Source organism: Vulpes lagopus, chromosome 4 (assembly GCF_018345385.1).
Source record: "Vulpes lagopus strain Blue_001 chromosome 4, ASM1834538v1, whole genome shotgun sequence".
NCBI classification, from domain to species: Eukaryota; Metazoa; Chordata; class Mammalia; order Carnivora; family Canidae; genus Vulpes; species Vulpes lagopus.
The window spans coordinates 121,849,207-121,866,811 of NC_054827.1; the positions used below are offsets into that span (position 1 = coordinate 121,849,207).

General features: G+C 43.8%; 1 protein-coding gene across 2 annotated transcripts in view; it reads right to left on the minus strand.

Moving 5' to 3' along the window:
* The window catches only part of FAM193A (family with sequence similarity 193 member A), a 165,369-nt gene that overhangs the window by 41,678 nt on the left and 106,086 nt on the right, over nucleotides 1-17,605 (minus strand). For both annotated transcript variants that reach the window (XM_041751330.1, XM_041751328.1), the window contains exons 7-12: nucleotides 17,097-17,244; nucleotides 9,415-9,492; nucleotides 7,822-7,934; nucleotides 7,446-7,688; nucleotides 4,894-5,047; nucleotides 4,597-4,776 (exon numbers count right to left, since the gene is read on the minus strand). In XM_041751330.1, coding sequence (XP_041607264.1) covers nucleotides 4,597-4,776; nucleotides 4,894-5,047; nucleotides 7,446-7,688; nucleotides 7,822-7,934; nucleotides 9,415-9,492; nucleotides 17,097-17,244 — 916 coding nt within the window. The remainder of the gene's footprint in view (nucleotides 1-4,596; nucleotides 4,777-4,893; nucleotides 5,048-7,445; nucleotides 7,689-7,821; nucleotides 7,935-9,414; nucleotides 9,493-17,096; nucleotides 17,245-17,605) is intronic.

The following is a 17,605-nucleotide window of genomic DNA, read 5'->3' on the forward strand; positions in this document are numbered from 1 at the left end:
GGAGCCAGGCCTTTTTGCCTGGGGCCCTTCCCATTCCCAACTCCCAAAAGCCCATAAAAACAAACCAAAAAAAGACCAAAGAATCAATAGCAGAATTAAAATAGTACACTAAAAATTTTGTTTAATACAAAAAATAAAGTAAAGGAGGAGCAGAGGAACAAAAAAATAGGAGACCTATGGAAACAGACAGCAAAGTAGTTGTACATACCGCCGACCATGACATTAAACCATCAATGAAGCACTCCAGACAAAAGGCAGAGATTGGCAGACAAGATACAAAAAATACAAGACCCAACTAAAAGATTCAAAGACAAATCTTAGATTCAAAGACACAAAGAGGTTGAAATGCAAAGGATAAAAAAATAGGTAACATGCATACAGTAACCCTAAGACAGCAGGAGCGATTCTGCAAGTGGGAGGAGTCTTTCAGATGAGAAATGCTAATGGAGAAGCATCTCATAAGGACAGAAGAGCCGACAGAATAGGAAGGGGTAACAGTAACACACACATACACCTTCAACAACACTGTCCCAAAGGCATGAATCAAAATCTAGCCAATCTGAAAAAGAAACAGTCCAGTAGCAATATGTGAAGACTTCAGTGTGCCTCTCGGCAATTTTTAGAACTGGACAGAATAATCAGGAAGGATTCAGAGCACCAGAATGATATCAACTTGACCAAACTTTCGTTCTTAGGACACTCCATCCAACAAGAGCAGAACGCAAATTATTTTCAAGTATATATAGAACATTATCTAGGACAGACCATATGTTAGGGCATAAAACAAGTCTCAATAAATTCTCAAGTTCTAAAATCAGTAATCTAAGGCTTGGATTCAACAAGCTAGAGAGGGAAGAACAAACCAAACCCAAAGACTATGGAAAGAAATAATGAAGATCAGAATAGAAATCATTGAAATAAAGGGAAAAACAAATAAAATTAACAAATTTTTTGTTTTGTTTTGTTTTGTTTTGTTTTTTACAAAAACTGATAATCCTTTAGGTCAGTTTGAGGGTTTAAAAAAAAAGTAGACAAAATTACCCAAATCAGGAATTAACATCACTCTAGACCCTGCAGAACTAAAAGAATCATAAAAGAATATAGTAAATATCCTCACGGCATCAAAGTAGACAATATAGATGAAATAGAAAATCTGAATAAACCTGTAACAAGTAAAGTAAATTAGTAATTCTAAATCTTCCCACAAAGGAAAGACCAAGCCCACAGATTTCACTGGTAAATTCAATCAACTATTTAAGAAATCTAAATTTTAGACAAATTTCTTCAGAAAATATAAGCAGAGCACACATTTCCCAACTCATTCTATGAGGCCATTATTACCCTGATATCAAAGCCGAACACTGACACTCTTAAGGTTAGATGACTACAGAACAGTATCTTTAACTAACACAGAAGCAAAAATGTTAACTGCAGATTATTAGCAAACCAATCCAACATACAAAAATAAATAAATAAATAAAATATTATACACCATGATCAAGTGGGATTTGTCCCAGGAACACATGGTTGGTTTAATATCCAAGAATCAGGGGTGGCTGGGTGGCTCAGTAGGTATTGGATCTGACTCCTGATCTCAGCTCAGGTCTTGATCTCATGGTCATGAGTTAATGCCCGGCACTGGGCCCGACTCTGGGTGAGGAGTCTACTTAAAAAATAAATCTAAGAATCACTTGATGCAACATACCACAGTAATAGAATGAAGGATGAGAACTACAGGAACATCTTAATAGATATAAAAAAGGGCATCTGGAGAACCTAATATACGTTCATGATAAAATTCTTAGGAAAAGAAGAGTTGATAGGATTTACTTCCTTAACTGGGTAAGGCTATCCAATGAAAATGTGCAGCTAGCATGATCCTAGTTACAGGCTGAGTTCCTGGGGCCAGAAACAAGACAAAGATGTGTGCTTGCAACACTTCTCTGCAGTGCAGCACTGGAGGTTCTAGCTAGCTCAGTAGGGCAAGAGTAAGACATGAAAATCATCCAGAAAGAGGAAGAAAAACTATCTTTATGTCTACATAATCTTGCATGTAGAAAATCCAAAGGAATCTAACCAAAAAGAGAAAGAGAGAGAGAGAGACACCAAAGAATAAATGTGTTTTAAGCCACAGAACACAAGTATTTAAAAATCAACTGTATTTCTATGTATTACCAATAATCAACTGAAAATTGAAATTAAAAAATACCATTTACTACAGAATCAAAAACTTCAATAATTAAGAATGACTAGAAACTTTTTTAACAGCTAGAAGAAAGATGATTTAAATAAATGGAGATACAGCACATTCCTAGGCTGACAGATTCAACTTTGTTAAGACTGTATTTTCCCCAAACTGATCAAATCATTCCACAAAGAAAAGACTAGGCCCAGAGGAGTCTGCTGGTGAATTCCATAAAATATTTAAGAATTCAGTACAATTTCTACCAAAATCCAGGCAGGTTTCTTTGTAGAACAAGCTGGTTCTAAAACTTATATGGAAACACAAAGGGCTTTGAACAGCCTAAACAATTGTTAATAAGGCCTACCAAGCTGGGGGGCAGATCCTCCCTGATATCCAAACTTACTATAAAGCAGCAGGTAAAGTACACTATGGGAAAGAACCCAGAGGTCAAATGAACAGAAAATGCAGAGTGCAGACAATAAACACTTGTATTTATAGCTCTGTGATTTTCAACAAATGGCTGATGCAATTCAACCAGGAAAGAGAGGGTCCTGTCCACATATAGCACTTGGACACTGGACATCCACATACACAAAAAGATGAACTTAGACCCTAACCTCACAGCATAAGCAAAAACTGAATCAAATGAACCACACCTTAAGTGAGAGCTGAAATTATACATCTTGTAGAAGAAAACAGAATTTTGTATAAGGCAAGGTTTTCTTGGATAAAACATCCTAAGCACAATTCATAAAAGAAAAAACTAAGGAACTGGAATTTATCATTAAAAACATGTTTTTCGGGATCCCTGGGTGGCGCAGCGGTTTGGCGCCTGCCTTTGGCCCAGGGCGCGATCCTGGAGACCCGGGATCGAATCCCACGTCGGGCTCCCGGTGCATGGAGCCTGCTTCTCCCTCTGCCTGTGTCTCTGCTTCTCTCTCTCTCACTGTGTGCCTATCATAAATAAATAAAATTTAAAAAAAAAAAAAAAAACAAAACATGTTTTTCAAAAAATACCATAAAAAGACATAGGGAGCCTGGGTGGCTCAACGGGTGGTGCGACTGCCTTCAGCTCAGGTCATCATCTCAGGGTCCTGGGATTGAGCCCCAAATTGGGCTCCCTGCTCCACGGAAAGTCTGCTTTTCCCTCTGCTCCCTGCTTGTGCTCTCTCTCTCACTATTACTCTTTCAAATAAATAAAATCTTAAATAAAAAAAAAAAAAAAAGAAGGCGGCTGACAACAGTAAGATGGAACAGGAAATGAAAGGCCCATCAACGTATAAGAGAATGTTCAGCTTTGCCTATCATAAATGAAAGGAAGACTGAAATCTCAAGGGGCTGCCATTTCTCAGCAGACTGGTCAAGTCCCAAGACCATGACATCACTCTCTTTTAGGGGGGAGGAGAGGCCATGACTCTGTGACCCAGAGAAGCCACCACTGGTAACCAATCCTAGGGAGAGACCTACTTCTGTAGAAAAAGCCAGATATCAGATGGCTCACTGAACAGTGTGGAGGGAAAAGAATGGGAGACACACACATGGGCCCATGGATGGGGGACGAGAAAGAGAAACCGAACTATGGTGTGTCCACCTGTTGGGACAGACAGGGCAGCAGAGGGGACGAGGAAGAGCGCTATTTGCAGAGTCAGGCTGTACTGCGGAGAGAAAAGCAAGGGGAACAGAGTGTGCATCAGTATGAGCCTTCTCACAGAACAAGGGAAGAATGAGTATTAGCATTTGTATAAACACATACTAGTAAGTCAGACTAATCACCTACTGGGACTAGAACTAGGCGTGTGTAGGTGCTGGACAAGGCTGGTGGGGATGGACGTTGGAGCAAGACTTCTCAACATAACACCTTTTCATGTCACCTTTCATGAACTGTGTGTCTACACTGCCTATGAAGGAAGGTGGTTAACCAAGCACCCCCACCTCCGTTTGTTCTCTCTTTCATTTCAGAACGAGGTGAGCAACTATTTATGAAACTAGGAGCCTTTAAGAGAAAAGTCATCTCATGAGGTACTCTCATAACAGAACAGGTGTCCACCAGAAAAAAACTTCCTTTACAAAGTCAACCTTTTCTGAAATTTTAACATTCCATTATTTTATTAAAACAAACAAACAAGCCCTCCTCTCTTGCTTCTTTAAAGTCAAAAACCTCTATGACAGCTCAATGTCTGGAGCAGCTCCAGGGTGCTGCAAATTCAAGACTGTTAAGAGGGCTCAAGCCAGAGGAGCAAGATGAGAACATGGTTAGAGTCATGTTTGAGTGTTTTATATACAAGCCTCGATCCTCTCTAGTTCCAATCTTCAAAAGTTATTTAAAATAACAATTTTGCATTCACTAATGCCCATGTTTAGAGAAAATGTACACAGAGAAAGACACAGAGTTGGGAAAAATGAAATCGTACCTGCTGAGTTGGGTAAGATGGGGGTGGACTGTCCACTTTACTCTCCTCTTTCCTGGGACTCCCACTGCCTAGAGCCACGTCTTGCTTTGGGGCTCCTGGCGGCTCCCCACTGCTCTCGCCATCTGCCTCTTCATCGTCAGCCTCTGAAGAGCTACTACTGGTACTGCTTACCTGAGGGGACTTTAAAGACAACCTTTGTAATTTATACCTTTCAAGATGGAAGAATATAAAACCATTAAGACAGCAGATCGGCACCATTTGCCGTTCACTATCACCAGGAGGGAGTCATGCCCATACCTCATCTTTGAGAGCCATGTTTTCCCCGCCACCATTCAGTTCGCTGTGGAGTCCATTCATGTTGGCCACCACCTCAGCATCATCGTAGTTACTCAGTGGATAAATATCAGCAAATTTAGCTGACAATGGTGCAACGTCTTCATCATCACTACAACTGAGACAGGCAGAGTTGGTCACCATGAGGCCATCCCCCCAGCGCAGTGAGGGAACCACCCTCTAAGCACAGAAGCTTCCTTTACAGACTCAGTTCTCGAGAGTATTTCACTGAGCACCACGCACACTTCTCAACATCTCTTAGTAATCTGAACACCAGAGAAAATGCCTGAAAGATTACCATTTGTGCTATTTAGACAAATGGAAAACAAAATGCCAAAAGAAGAAAAATATCTAGGAAACTGCCAAAATTTAATCGGATTAATTATTACTGCACTTCCATTTGGCCTGAAGTGCCTTGGTGCACAACTGGTGCCATTTCCAAAAAGACACAATTTTTCATTAAAATTAAAGAGGGTACAAAAGAACCACCAAAATTGCAGATGTAGCCAGGTGAACAAAATTTTAAAGGCACTTAGGCGCCAAAATACTAAAAGATTTTTACTACAAGTCCAGCTCTGGACAAGACAGTCACGATCTTAAATATCAGCTTTAACAAGACATCTAAACAATAAGCAAATGACATATTTATTTATTAAAAAAAGTAAGCAAATTTCAAGGCTGTGGTCAAAGACCATTTCAAATATAGGCTTTTCTGGTGCGTGAAAAGAGTGGGCACAGAGTTCCCTATCAGTGCAAATTGTTCAAGGCATGACCATACATGGTAACCCTGCAGTCTACATAAACAAGCCTGAGTCCATCTTCAGCCTTGGCATACCATAACCTCCAGAAGGAAAAATTCTACAAACTAGAGATCTCTTGGGTTTAGAAGAGTGTCCAGAATTGCTGAACTTGGATATCCTTCCCATTTTTGGAAAAAGAGTGAATGTACGACATGCTATAATCTGGAGCTCGCCAAAGTTAACAAACACAGAGCCAACCAGGTGAAGGCTCTCAGGTGTCCTGAGGCCTGTGGCACCTAAGGTGACAGAAGTGCTGCTGTGGTCAACACTCACACCCAATCCTGAAACATGACCACCACCACAATTCAGATGAGGAGGCCAAGGTTCAGACATGAAGTGATTAAATCATCTATCTGCTCAGTGTAATGAAGGCAGGCTTCAACTACTCAGAGCCCATCAAAACTAGAGAGCCCCACAGTATGGAGACTCCAGTTGCACGATTCTCTTTAACAACTTAATAATGACACCAAGAAAGAGATAACACAAACCAAAGGCAACACTGGAGGCTTTCAAGTCACAGCAGTTCATGTTTGGGAGACATTAATCTCACGTTGCCAGAGGAGCAGAGGCCCAGAGCAGCTGCAGGCAGTCCCAGCTCTCGGAGAAAGATGCCCAAACCCCACTTCCTCCACCACTTGACACAGCATGGGAGCCTGCACCTTACATCGGCAGCTGTGACACATGAGAAGGGATGGGCTTTTCCAATATAAGTTTTTATTAGACCATACGTGCTTAATTCTGGTATGTTTTTGTAAGAGGCTGGCAAACAGCTAGCTGGGAAATACCTCGACCCTCCTTTGCAGGCTCCCAGAGAGAGCACACAGTATTCAGGACTAGAGAGTAGTTCGAGCTCAACAGAGTCATGGCGTTCGGACCCATCCCCTTAGAATTATTTTGTGTTTTGAGACCAGATCCATATTGAGGACTGCAAGACTCTGAAGGAAAGCCTCAGAGTCGTCGGGAGAAATCCAGACGGAGGCATGGAGAAATCTAAGAGATGCTGAGCAGCCCAAAGTCAGGGCAACAAACTCTCCCACTGGGAACTGCGCTGGCATCCATCACCTCCACAGGGCTCCTGACACCTGCACACTCTACAATAAGCAAAATACAAACCTAAGTTTACCTAAATAAAATAAAAACACACATCCATGTGCAACCCATCCAGAAGTTAGAGTGGAAAGCCTCAACAAATGACAGGGTCACAACTCTGAAGAAATGTGGGACCACTCACCTACAGTGGGAATTGGCGACAGCTGCACAGCCACCTCGCTCATACAAAATGTACTTCTAGATAATGTGGGAACACGGAAAACAGAACCTTTCAATCGCTTGCTAAAGTGATCATCTGAGTTTTTAGCAAGACATGGAATAAGCATGAATGCTGAACGGACAATGAGGCGGAATGAATTTCGGGCTGATCACCCTCAAATAAAATGAGGAAACGTGAAGCCAGAACTGAAGAGACACTTCCCTGCATACCAACATGGTTTTTTCTTTACCGGCATTTATAAATTTACTGTAATTTTTTTTCAGGTAATGAAATAGTGTCAAAGTTTGGGTTTATTGATTTCGTATTTTAAAAGTTGCTTAAAAAATGAAGGATCCTTTTTCTTGAAAAACACTATAATGATATCCATACTTCTGCCGACATTACTGTCCATATTTCTCAATGGGTTACATAAATTTCTGAAATCTTATTACAAAGTCACAACTTACAAAGTTGGTGCAGAGCCATTGTCTGTGAGGATGAGTCTGGGATGTTGCTGAATTGTAATGGGAGAGCTGGAACCTGACCCTGAGCTTGCTGAGGACACGCTAGGTGGGCGCATCTCAGAGAGATAGTCGGGAGCAGAATCCACTTGGAGGGGCAGCTGGTGACTGTGGATGTCGCCAGTGACGGGGGGGTCCATGACACCACAAGTGAGGATGTGTGAGAGGCTGCAGTCATCACAAGCACATCTGAGTGGGAATGAAGGACAGTTACCCAGAGAGCCGAGAAAGAAGGTCAGACCATGCGGTGTCAGGGTCAGTGCCTCGACTGAGGCTGTGGGTCCCACGGGCTCACTGCACCCACACGACAGCGGGGGCTCACCTTCTCCTGTAGTTGCAGTTGGGGCAGTCGGGCATGCTCAGCCGGGATGACAACATGTGCCTCATGGCATCTGTGAAGTTGTTCTCACCAGCAACTGTTTTCTTATTGGTCAGCTAGAGGAAATCATCAAATGAGAGGTTAACTCTGCAAAACTTATTCCCCAACCAGGCGGTTCAACTTCTCAATAATCATGGTAATATGTGCCATGCCCATTTAGAAGCCAGTGGCCACAGCTTCCTAGAGTGGGACAGGGCCACGAGGGGGCAGACCAGAAATGCACAGCAGCCACAAGCTTGAGCCTCACTGAGGCTGGGGACAGTAGCCCCTGGCTGGCACCTCACCAGCACACACCAGCCTTTACTTGGAATTGGCTGTGTGCACAGTCCTCACGAGGAACCAGAAGCACAGAACTAAACTAAGGCCCCGAAAAGCTCAGACCCTGGAAAAGGAAACTCTGATGTGGGAGGTGCCCTGGCACAAATCTGTTCAGGCTGCCACAGAAGCAGAAAAGCAGCACAACAGGATACCAGGCCCAAGCTGGGTCCAGAGGAGGCAGAGTTGGTAATTCTGTCAGAGGCAAAGAGGCCATCCAGCTCAGTGGCTAAGCACTGAGCTAGGCAGCCACTGAAACAGCTCTGGAAGGCCTGGCTGACCCTGGGCTGACAGGGAAGGGGGTGCCATGCCTGACAGGGCAGCCTGGAGGGACACAGGCCTGTGTATGGAGCTGTAGCACCAGAGCATCCACGAGTTAAACAGGCATTTGTAATCCACGATAGAAGCAGCGGGTGGGAGGAAGGCCAGCTGGGGAGGATACCCACTGTAGGAACAAGGTGAAGGGAGCAGACCAGAAGCTACCTGGAAATGGCACCCAAACTTCCATTTGACAAGGCAAGCATCTGAATTTCAGAGAAGAAACCTATAGACCACCTCTGGCAATGGGAAAGGTGGTGCCAGAAGGGCCATTTCATAGGATAGAAGCCATGGAGGAAGGGCTGGGGGATGGAGCAGGTGAGCGGACCAGTGTGGATGCCCAGAGACCACAGGGGTGAGGACAGTGGCACGGGGGCTGAGGCCAGGGGCCACCAATGCCTAAAGAAGACCAAGGAGCAGAGCTGCCTAGAGAGAAAGCAAGAACAATGCCAGCTCATAGACGAGAATCAAGAGAAGCAAGCTTTCAAACAAGGCAAGTGCTCTGAAGCCCTTGGGACAAGGCCTGCAGCCAGGCACATAGCAGAGGGGTAGGGAAGAGCCCATGGGGAAGGAGGGGGAGGAAGAAGGCTGTGTCGCCAGCAGCTACAGTGAAAGCAGGGCCCAGGCCAGTGTGGGGAGGCCCATGAATTGGGTCAACACCCTGCTCCGTGATGGCACCACCTGCCTGTGCAGAGGCCAGACAGCAGGAACTTGGGTCCCTGTGGGCTAGCATGGGTCACTCGACAAATAGAGTCTTCCTTGAGGATTACAGAAATCAGGAAAGAGACAGGGAAAACTAGTTTATCTAGGATTAACAACACTCTTAGGAGCAGACCCACAGGGTGGCCTTGACACAGTGGGTGTTTTTCCCCTATCTGGCATGCAGCCTCCCTGCAGCCTCACCTGTTCTTCAATGAATCGCCTTTGTTTGAAAAGCTCCCAGTCCTCCGTCAGCATGCGCTGTTTGGTTTTCATTGTCATCTAGTAAAGAGATGCAAACAATAAAACCTTAGTGCCAGCAAGAGCCACCTGGGCGTCTGCGAGGAGAGATGTCAGCAATGGTGCACATGAGGAACACCCCCTGGAGGCATGATACAGACTCGCTGCCTGGCCTCTATCTCATTCACATGTTCTTCTCGTGTGGGAAACACAGAGGAGCTCAGATTCAGGAAAGAAATGAAGATCCCAGAGCTGAATGTGTCACTGCAGTAAGTGAGCATTCAGCCTGTACTGAATGCCCATCACATGCCCTGCCTGTACCAGAAATAAGAACTTGAGGATGAGCGCCCCATGCAGGAAGAGCCTTGAGTGAGGGGAAGACCCATGAGCAACCTGTTCCCGCATGGATGGGCCTGAGGACAGGACACAAGGGAACCAATCCGGTCACACAGGGGCAGATTCTATACGCCACTGCCACACGAGGCCCTTGGAGGACTCAAAAGCACAGAGACGGAAAGCAGACAGGGGCTGAAGGGGCTGGGAGGCCAAGGAGCTGTTGCTCAGTCAGGGAAGGTGGAGGGGCTCTGTGGGTGGAGGGTGGAGCACTTGCCACAATTTAAATGGACTTAATGCCCCTGACCTGGACCCTCAGAAATGGTTAGAATGGTACATTTTACATTATGTGTATTTCACCACAATTTAAAAAGACACCAAATTGAGAGGGATAGGGAATGAAGAATGGGCTCAAGATACAGTTTTACTGGGGTGGGGGAGACTATGAAAAAATTGGATCTTGATGTTTATCTATGTGTTCTTATAATTACTGAAAAGAACTAAAAACTACTAACTACTAAAAAAAAGAGATATGGAATATGTATCTTCCAATTTTTTTGGAACACAAAAAGGGGAGGGGGGACATATTTAATCCACAGGCAAGAAAATACTGCCAACAAACCCTCCAAAACAAGTAATTTCAAAAAATAAATTCGTGCATTTGAAAAAAAAAATGTACATAAACAATGAGAGAAGAAATCAAAGCTAAAATTACAGTGCATGGAAATCCCAGATAATGAAACCCCCACAAATCAAATCATGTAAGATGTATCCAACACAGAAGAAGAAAATGTACAGGCTTCAAGGCATTTATGAGAAAACAAAAGACTGAAAAGTATGTGTTCCATGTAAGAAGTCAAAAAAACAAAACGAGAAACCAGCTGATAAGGCAGGAAGAAATTAAAGTAAAAGCAGAAATTACTGGGAAAAAAGAAGCAAATGTGATCAATAAATCCCCAAACTATGGTTCTCCGGACTCCCTCTCAGGCTGACCAAGGGAAGAAAGGGCCACACAGAAAACGTGGGCATGAGGAAGGACAGACACGGGCACAGGAGGTTTCTCTTCAACCACAGGAGGAGGTATCTGTACAATGTAGATGTTCATCTCCAAAGCAGCTTCAAGCAGGTGGCTCATGGGCCACTCTGCTGTGCCTGCACAACCCACTGTTTTAAAAGCTGAGTCAACATTACAAAGCTCTTGAGATTTCACCTAACAGCCCAGACATTAGCTTCTCTGGATGTTACTGCAGCTCTGAAGCACTCTACCCTCTGCTGCCCTCCCAGCCCAGGGTAGGAGGTTTCCTTTTGGCACAGAAGGTGCACTCTCCACACAGTGTGACAGGGTGGCACGACAGGGGTATAGAGAGGCTCCCCCAGTCTCATCACCTCCCCTCTGAGCACAAGCTTATCATCCCTTGTCTACATAGTGTGGACAATCTCCTAGGTAAACATCAATGTATAGCACTCACTCAGGGAGCAGAAACCCCCAATCAGATGACCAAGTGTAACATGAATTGAAAAGGTGGTACAAGACAAGACCCAGAGTCCTGGCTTCTCCTCCCTGCAAAAATATGTCACACCCCAGGTTTTAGGGTGGATTCTATCAAACCCTTTATTGGAACAGAAGATTTAAACTATTCCTGCAAAGCGGGCAGCCCCGGTGGCGCAGCGGTTTAGCGCCGCCTGCAGCCCGGGGCGTGATCCTGGGGACCCGGGATTGAGTCCTACGTCGGGCTCCCTGCATGGTGTCTGCTTCTCCTTCTGCCTGTGTCTCTGCCTCTCTCTCTCTAGCTGTATCTCTATGAATAAATAAATAAAATCTTAAAAAAAAAAAAAAAACTATTCCTGAAAATTAAAAAAAAAAAAACATGGAAAGTTTCTCAATGCATTCTATGGAACTAACAGAACCTTCATACAAAATGGACAAGGCGGGGATCCCTGGGTGGCGCAGTGGTTTGGCGCCTGCCTTTGGCCCAGGGCGCGATCCTGGAGACCCGGGATCGAATCCCACGTCGGGCTCCCGGTGCATGGAGCCTGCTTCTCCCTCTGCCTGTGTCTCTGCCTCTCTCTCTATCTCTCTGTGACTATCATAAATAAATAAAAATTAAAAAACAAAAAACAAAACAAAACAAAAAAAAACCAAAATGGACAAGGCCTCAAAGAGAAACACTTAATGATGCCTCAGAATACAAACCCAAAAATCCTAAATAAAATATTCGCTACTTAAATCTAATAATAGATTAACAGAAAATACATCATAACCTAGTAGGCTTTAATCCCAGGAATGCAAGCATGTCTCAAAATTAGGAAACCTAATGCCTTTTTCATTTGTTTTCATAGAGAAAAACAAATACCATACCAATTCAATACCTATTCCTGTTTTGTTTTTTTTTAAATCATAACTTAAGTAAGCTAGAAAAAGAGAAATATCCTTAATTTGCTAAAAACTCTCACCAGTACTTATGGCAAGCATCTGACCTCATGGGAAGCCAGAGCTGTGCTCAGTGCCGCCAGTTACACTCAATTGTGAAGAGCTGAGGGCTCTAAGTGAAGCCAAACAGTGCAAATGCCAGAGAAGCTAAGACAAAACTATTATTTGCAGGAGACATGGGTCTTCTAGAAACTTCGAGGCAGCTAACTCACAAACTCCTGGAGAGTCAGTAAGGGCACTGGGTGGAATACCAACAGCCAGACAGCTGTGAGCACATAGCGTGGCCTTGACCCCAGAAGCCCCGGGGAATAAACTTGATGGGAAGTACACAAACTGTAAAAGCGTCATACAGAAGACAAAACACAACCTAAAACCAGAGATGTATACCATCTTCTTGGATGAGAAGATTCAATGCTGGTGCCAGTTCTCCTTTTACATCCTGTATGTCTGCCACTTTCAGGAAAAACATTTTCCTCTTAGAAGCAGCAATTACTGTTGCATGTTTAAAAATGATTTGGGGGTAGAGGGGATGGTGCGCCAGGGTGGTTCTGTCAGTCAAGCATCCAACTCTTGATCTCAGCTCAGGTCTTGATCTTGGGGTCATGAGTTCAAACCCCATGTTGGGCTCCATGCAGGGCATGGAGCCTACTTAAAATAAAATCTTAGTAACACCTGGGTGGGTCAGCGGTTGAGTGCCTGCCTTTGGCTCAGGGCATGATAGCCAGTCCAGGGATCAAGTTCCACATCAGGCCCCCTGCAGGGAGCCTGTTCCTCCCTCTGCCTATGTCTCTGCCTCTTTCCCTGTGTCTCTCATGAATTAATAAATATAATCTTAAAAGATTTTAAATGGGCTAAATATCAGGAAAGGTAATTTATTTTAGTACGGAACTCAGTCCAGAGCTGTTTGATAGCTAATATCAACAGAAACCTCCTCCTCTTTGACCCTCTCCTCACGTCCTCTGGGATTAATTTTTCTGAACGTTTGGGTGTCTGCAGGCTTATGTCTGTGTCAAACAACAAATAAAGGATACATTTCAAAAAGCAAGCAAAAACAAGTGATTTCAAAGCTGTCACCTGTCTCCCACGTCCATGCTTATTTATGAATACTCAATTATTTTACAGATGTTTGAAACCCTGAAATTACATGATTTCTAAACTATTACTTGATTAGAAGAAAGTGGTGTCCATTCCAAGGATTCCAGAATGACTAGTACCCTCTGGATGCTGCTAAAATTGTTCAGTTTCCCTGACTTGTATTAATGGCATCATGGTTTCTTGATAGGGGAGTGAAAATAAGAATACATTTTCTCATTGCTTTAGTAAGGAGTATGGGTTTTCTTTTTCTTTCTTATTGTGGTAAAATACACATAACATACAATTTACCATCTTAACTATTTTTAAGTGTACCATTCAGTGGCATTAAGTACATTCACATCATCATACAAACATCCCCACTATCCTTCCCTAAGATGAGAAACTCTGTCCCCCTGAAACACTCCCCGTTCTCCCGTCCTGCAGTCCCTGAGCCCATGAGTTACACTTCCTGTGTCTAGGAGTCTGGCCTCATATGAGGAGTGGGGGACCTTGTATACACAGATTTCTACAATACTTGTCCTTTCATGTCTGGTTTTGTTCACAGAAAGAAATGTCTAAGGTTCTTTATTTTAGATCTTCTATTTAGGCCTTTTCCCACTTGAGTTAGTTTCTGCATCTTGGCTCCAAAGTCATTCTTTTGCATGAGGATGTGCAGTTTCCTCAGCAGTTTGTTGCATACTGTCCTTTCCCCTTTGCGTGGCCTGGCACCCTTACTGGACATCATGTGACCACATATGTCAACACCACATTGTTGGGATTACTGCAGCTTTGCAGTCAGGTGCAAAATCACAGGAGTGAATCCTCCAGATTTGTTCTTTTGCAAGACGGTTCCGGCTATTCTAGGTTCCCTGAGATTGCATAGGAATTTTAAAATGCGTTTTTCTGTTTCTACAAAAATGACTTTAGGATTTTGATAGGGATTGCACTGATTCTGTAGACTACGTTAGCTAACATGGACATTTTAATATTAGTCAGTCTTCCAATGAACGCAGCATATACTTCCCTTTATGTCTTTAATTTCTTTCAGAAATGAGTCAGAAAAGACTCCTTGAGTCAATTTGTAAGTATTTTACTCTTGATACTGTTGTAAATGGGACTGTTTTTGTAACTTCCTTTGCAGATTATTCGTTAACATACAGAAATATCACTTTACGCATTTACTTTGTTACTGATGCTTTGAATTCATTTATTCAACAGCATTTATTTATTTTTTTTACAGTCTTTAGGATTTTCTACACATAAAATCATATCACCTGCAGAAATAATTTTAGTTCTTCTGTTTCAATTTGGATATGTTTTATTTTTTTCCTGAGCTGACTGCTCTGAGCAGAACTTCCAGTACCATGTTGAATGGAAGTAGTAGAAACAGCATCCCTACCTTGTTCCTCATCTTAGAGGAAATGCTTTCAGTCTCACCATCAAGTCTGATGTTTCTGTGGGGTTTTATGTGTGGTTCTCAGTATGTGGAGGTGGTTCTCTTGTGACCCTAGTTTGTTTGATGTTTTTATCATGAGAGGGTGCTGAATTTTGTCAAAAGCTTTGTAGATCTGCATCAATGGAGATGATCCCATGTTTCCCCCTCTATTCTGCTGATGTGTATATTACATCGATCAGTTTTCATGCCCTGATCATACTTGCATTCCAGGAAGAGATCCCACTTGGTCGTGGGGTACAGTCCTTTCAATACGCTGCTGAATCCTGTTTCCTGGTATTTTGTTGAGGATTTCTACACACGTGCTCTTCATGGATGTTGGTCTATAGTTTTCTTTTCTGATGGTGTCTCTGTCTGGCTTTGGTATCAAGGTGATGCTGGCCTCACAGAATGAGCTGGGAAGTTTCTCTCCCCTTCAAGTTTTTGGAAAAGTTTGGGAAGGATTGGTGTTAATTCTTCTTTAAATGTTTGGGAGAATTACCTGTGAAGCTCTCAGGTCCTGGGCTCTCCTCTATGGGGAGATGTTGGATACTGATTCAGTTTCTTAAACGGACTGTGTCTCCACGACTTAGTCTTGGTAGGTTCTGTTTCCAGGAATTCTTCCACTTATCTGAGTTAACCTGTGTTGGTGTACAACTGTTCATGGGACTCTCTGACAACCCTTTTCATTTCGTTAGGATCAGTAATAATGTTCCCACATCATCTCTGATTTCAGTCTTCTCTCTTCTTGTCCTAAGCCTGTCTAGCTACAGGTTTGTCAACTTTTGGTTTCACTGACTTTTCTCTATTCTCTATTTTGTTGACCTGCTCTAATTTTTATTATTTCTTTCCTTTTGCCAGCTTTGGCTTTTGCTAGCTTTGGCTTTTGTCTTTTTTCCCCTAGATCCTGAAGTTGCCAAATTAGGTTGCTGATTTAAGATCTTTCCTACTTTTAATTCTAAGCATTTAGAGCTGTAAGAACATACACTCTTAAATAAATTTAATTTCAGCTTTACTTTTTAAACTAAGACTGTATTTTCCTTCCTAGAGAAAACAAGTATGTCAGCCTATGCAGGTGACACGGTGTGGCCAGGTCAACCCTGACCTGATTAACAGCTGCTGCCAGCCCAAGGCACAGCTGGTGAAAGGTTACCATGGTACCTCAGAGCCTCAGTTCCCTCTGGAAACTGTTATTTTATACATGCCTTTTTTTCGTCAGAACAGCAATGATAATGCTGTGTATTATATTCCTAAATAGACTTTTAGCTTCAGGTATAAGTACATTAAGAAATTACTATTCCTAAAGGTTTTCTCAATCTTAGGAAAGTCTCAGTCTTTCCTTTCTTCTAAGAGTTATCTTGGGGCACTTTTTGTTTAGTCCCATTTCAACTGGAGAAAGGAAAGGATTTCTGAAACTAGAAGTGCATTTATATCTGTTATACCTATAATGAGAAATGAGAAAAAAAGACTGCATAGGGCAGGATGTAGACCCCCTGATCCAAATCCCAAAGTCTCAAAAGTATAATATATAGAGGGGTGACTGGGTGGTGCAGTCAGTTGAGCATCCAACTCTTGGCTTTGGCTCGGGTCATGATCTTAGAATCGTGGGATCGAGCCCCATGTCATAGTCTGCACTCAATGCAGTGTGTGCTTGATATTCTCTCTCCTTCTGCCCCCACCCCCATGCTCTCTAAAATAAACAAATATATCTTTTAAAAAAGAGAGAGAGAAAGTATAATACAGAGCTCTAACAGTGTTCCCTCATTACTCCTTATGCCCTATTACCTTGAAAATGGCTGTTCTGAATGCCTCCTCCTCTGCCCACCCTCTTGCGGTTTTTGGAAGGTGGGCAGGCAGGCTGGGGTGCCCTCTGGGAGTCCTGCTCTGTGTTCCCAAGAGGTTCCTGCTGATCAGCTGCATCTGCCCTTCAGGCCCCACCCTCACCAGGAGTACCCTGCTTTCTTGGGTCTTCCTCCATCCCTGTCAGCCAGCTGCCAAGCACAACCAACTCAGTTCTGTCTGCATTCCCTCTCTGGATAGTTAAAGACAGAGAAGGGGCTCTGAGCAGCAGAGCATTCCATGAATGGTTCCACAAATTACAAGGCTCAGCAGCTCCCCAAGGCTCCACAGGCTCTTGCAGATAACACTGAGCTAGGTGGCAGCCTATGCAGGTGACACTGGGTGTGGCCAGGTCAACACTGACCTGATTAACAGCTGCTGCCAGCCCCAGGCACAGCTGGGTGAAAAGTTACCATGGTACCTCAGAGCCTCAGTTCCCTCCGGAAAACCAGGGACTATACTCCTCCCACCTGTACCTCCCCGATCACCTTGGCACATGTGCCTTACCCACGGCAGGTCCTGGTGGCACGCACTCACCTGCTCGTCGACATAGGCATCGATCCTTTGCTGGCATTCCAGCCACTCCTCCGCCACCCTGCGCAACTCCTCCTCAGAGCGCTGGTACCGCTGCAGCAAGGTGCTATAGGTGTCTTCATTGCATGTGTCATGCGTCGTGGTTCCTAGCCTAGGGAGAGAGGCATTTCAGCAAAAGAAAGGGGCCCAAAGGCTCTGGGCCAGAAACCAGAGATTTGCTTCTGTGTCACCTCCTCTCCCAATGTGACACATGGGCACCACCACACACCACACAAGGCTGCTGTGAGGGCTCAGCAAGTACATGTGCAAGGCACCAGAACACAATCTCGCATAAAGGAGAAGCTCAAAGAAGAAAGAGCTTCAAAGAAAAAAAAATAGTAGTGAATAAGACTGTCCTACAAGACTAAGGCCTTGGGGCACCTGAGGGGCTCAGTCAGTTGAGCATCTAACTCTTGATTTTGGCTCAAGTCTTGATCTTGGGGTTGTGAGATTGAGGCCTGCATTGGACTCTG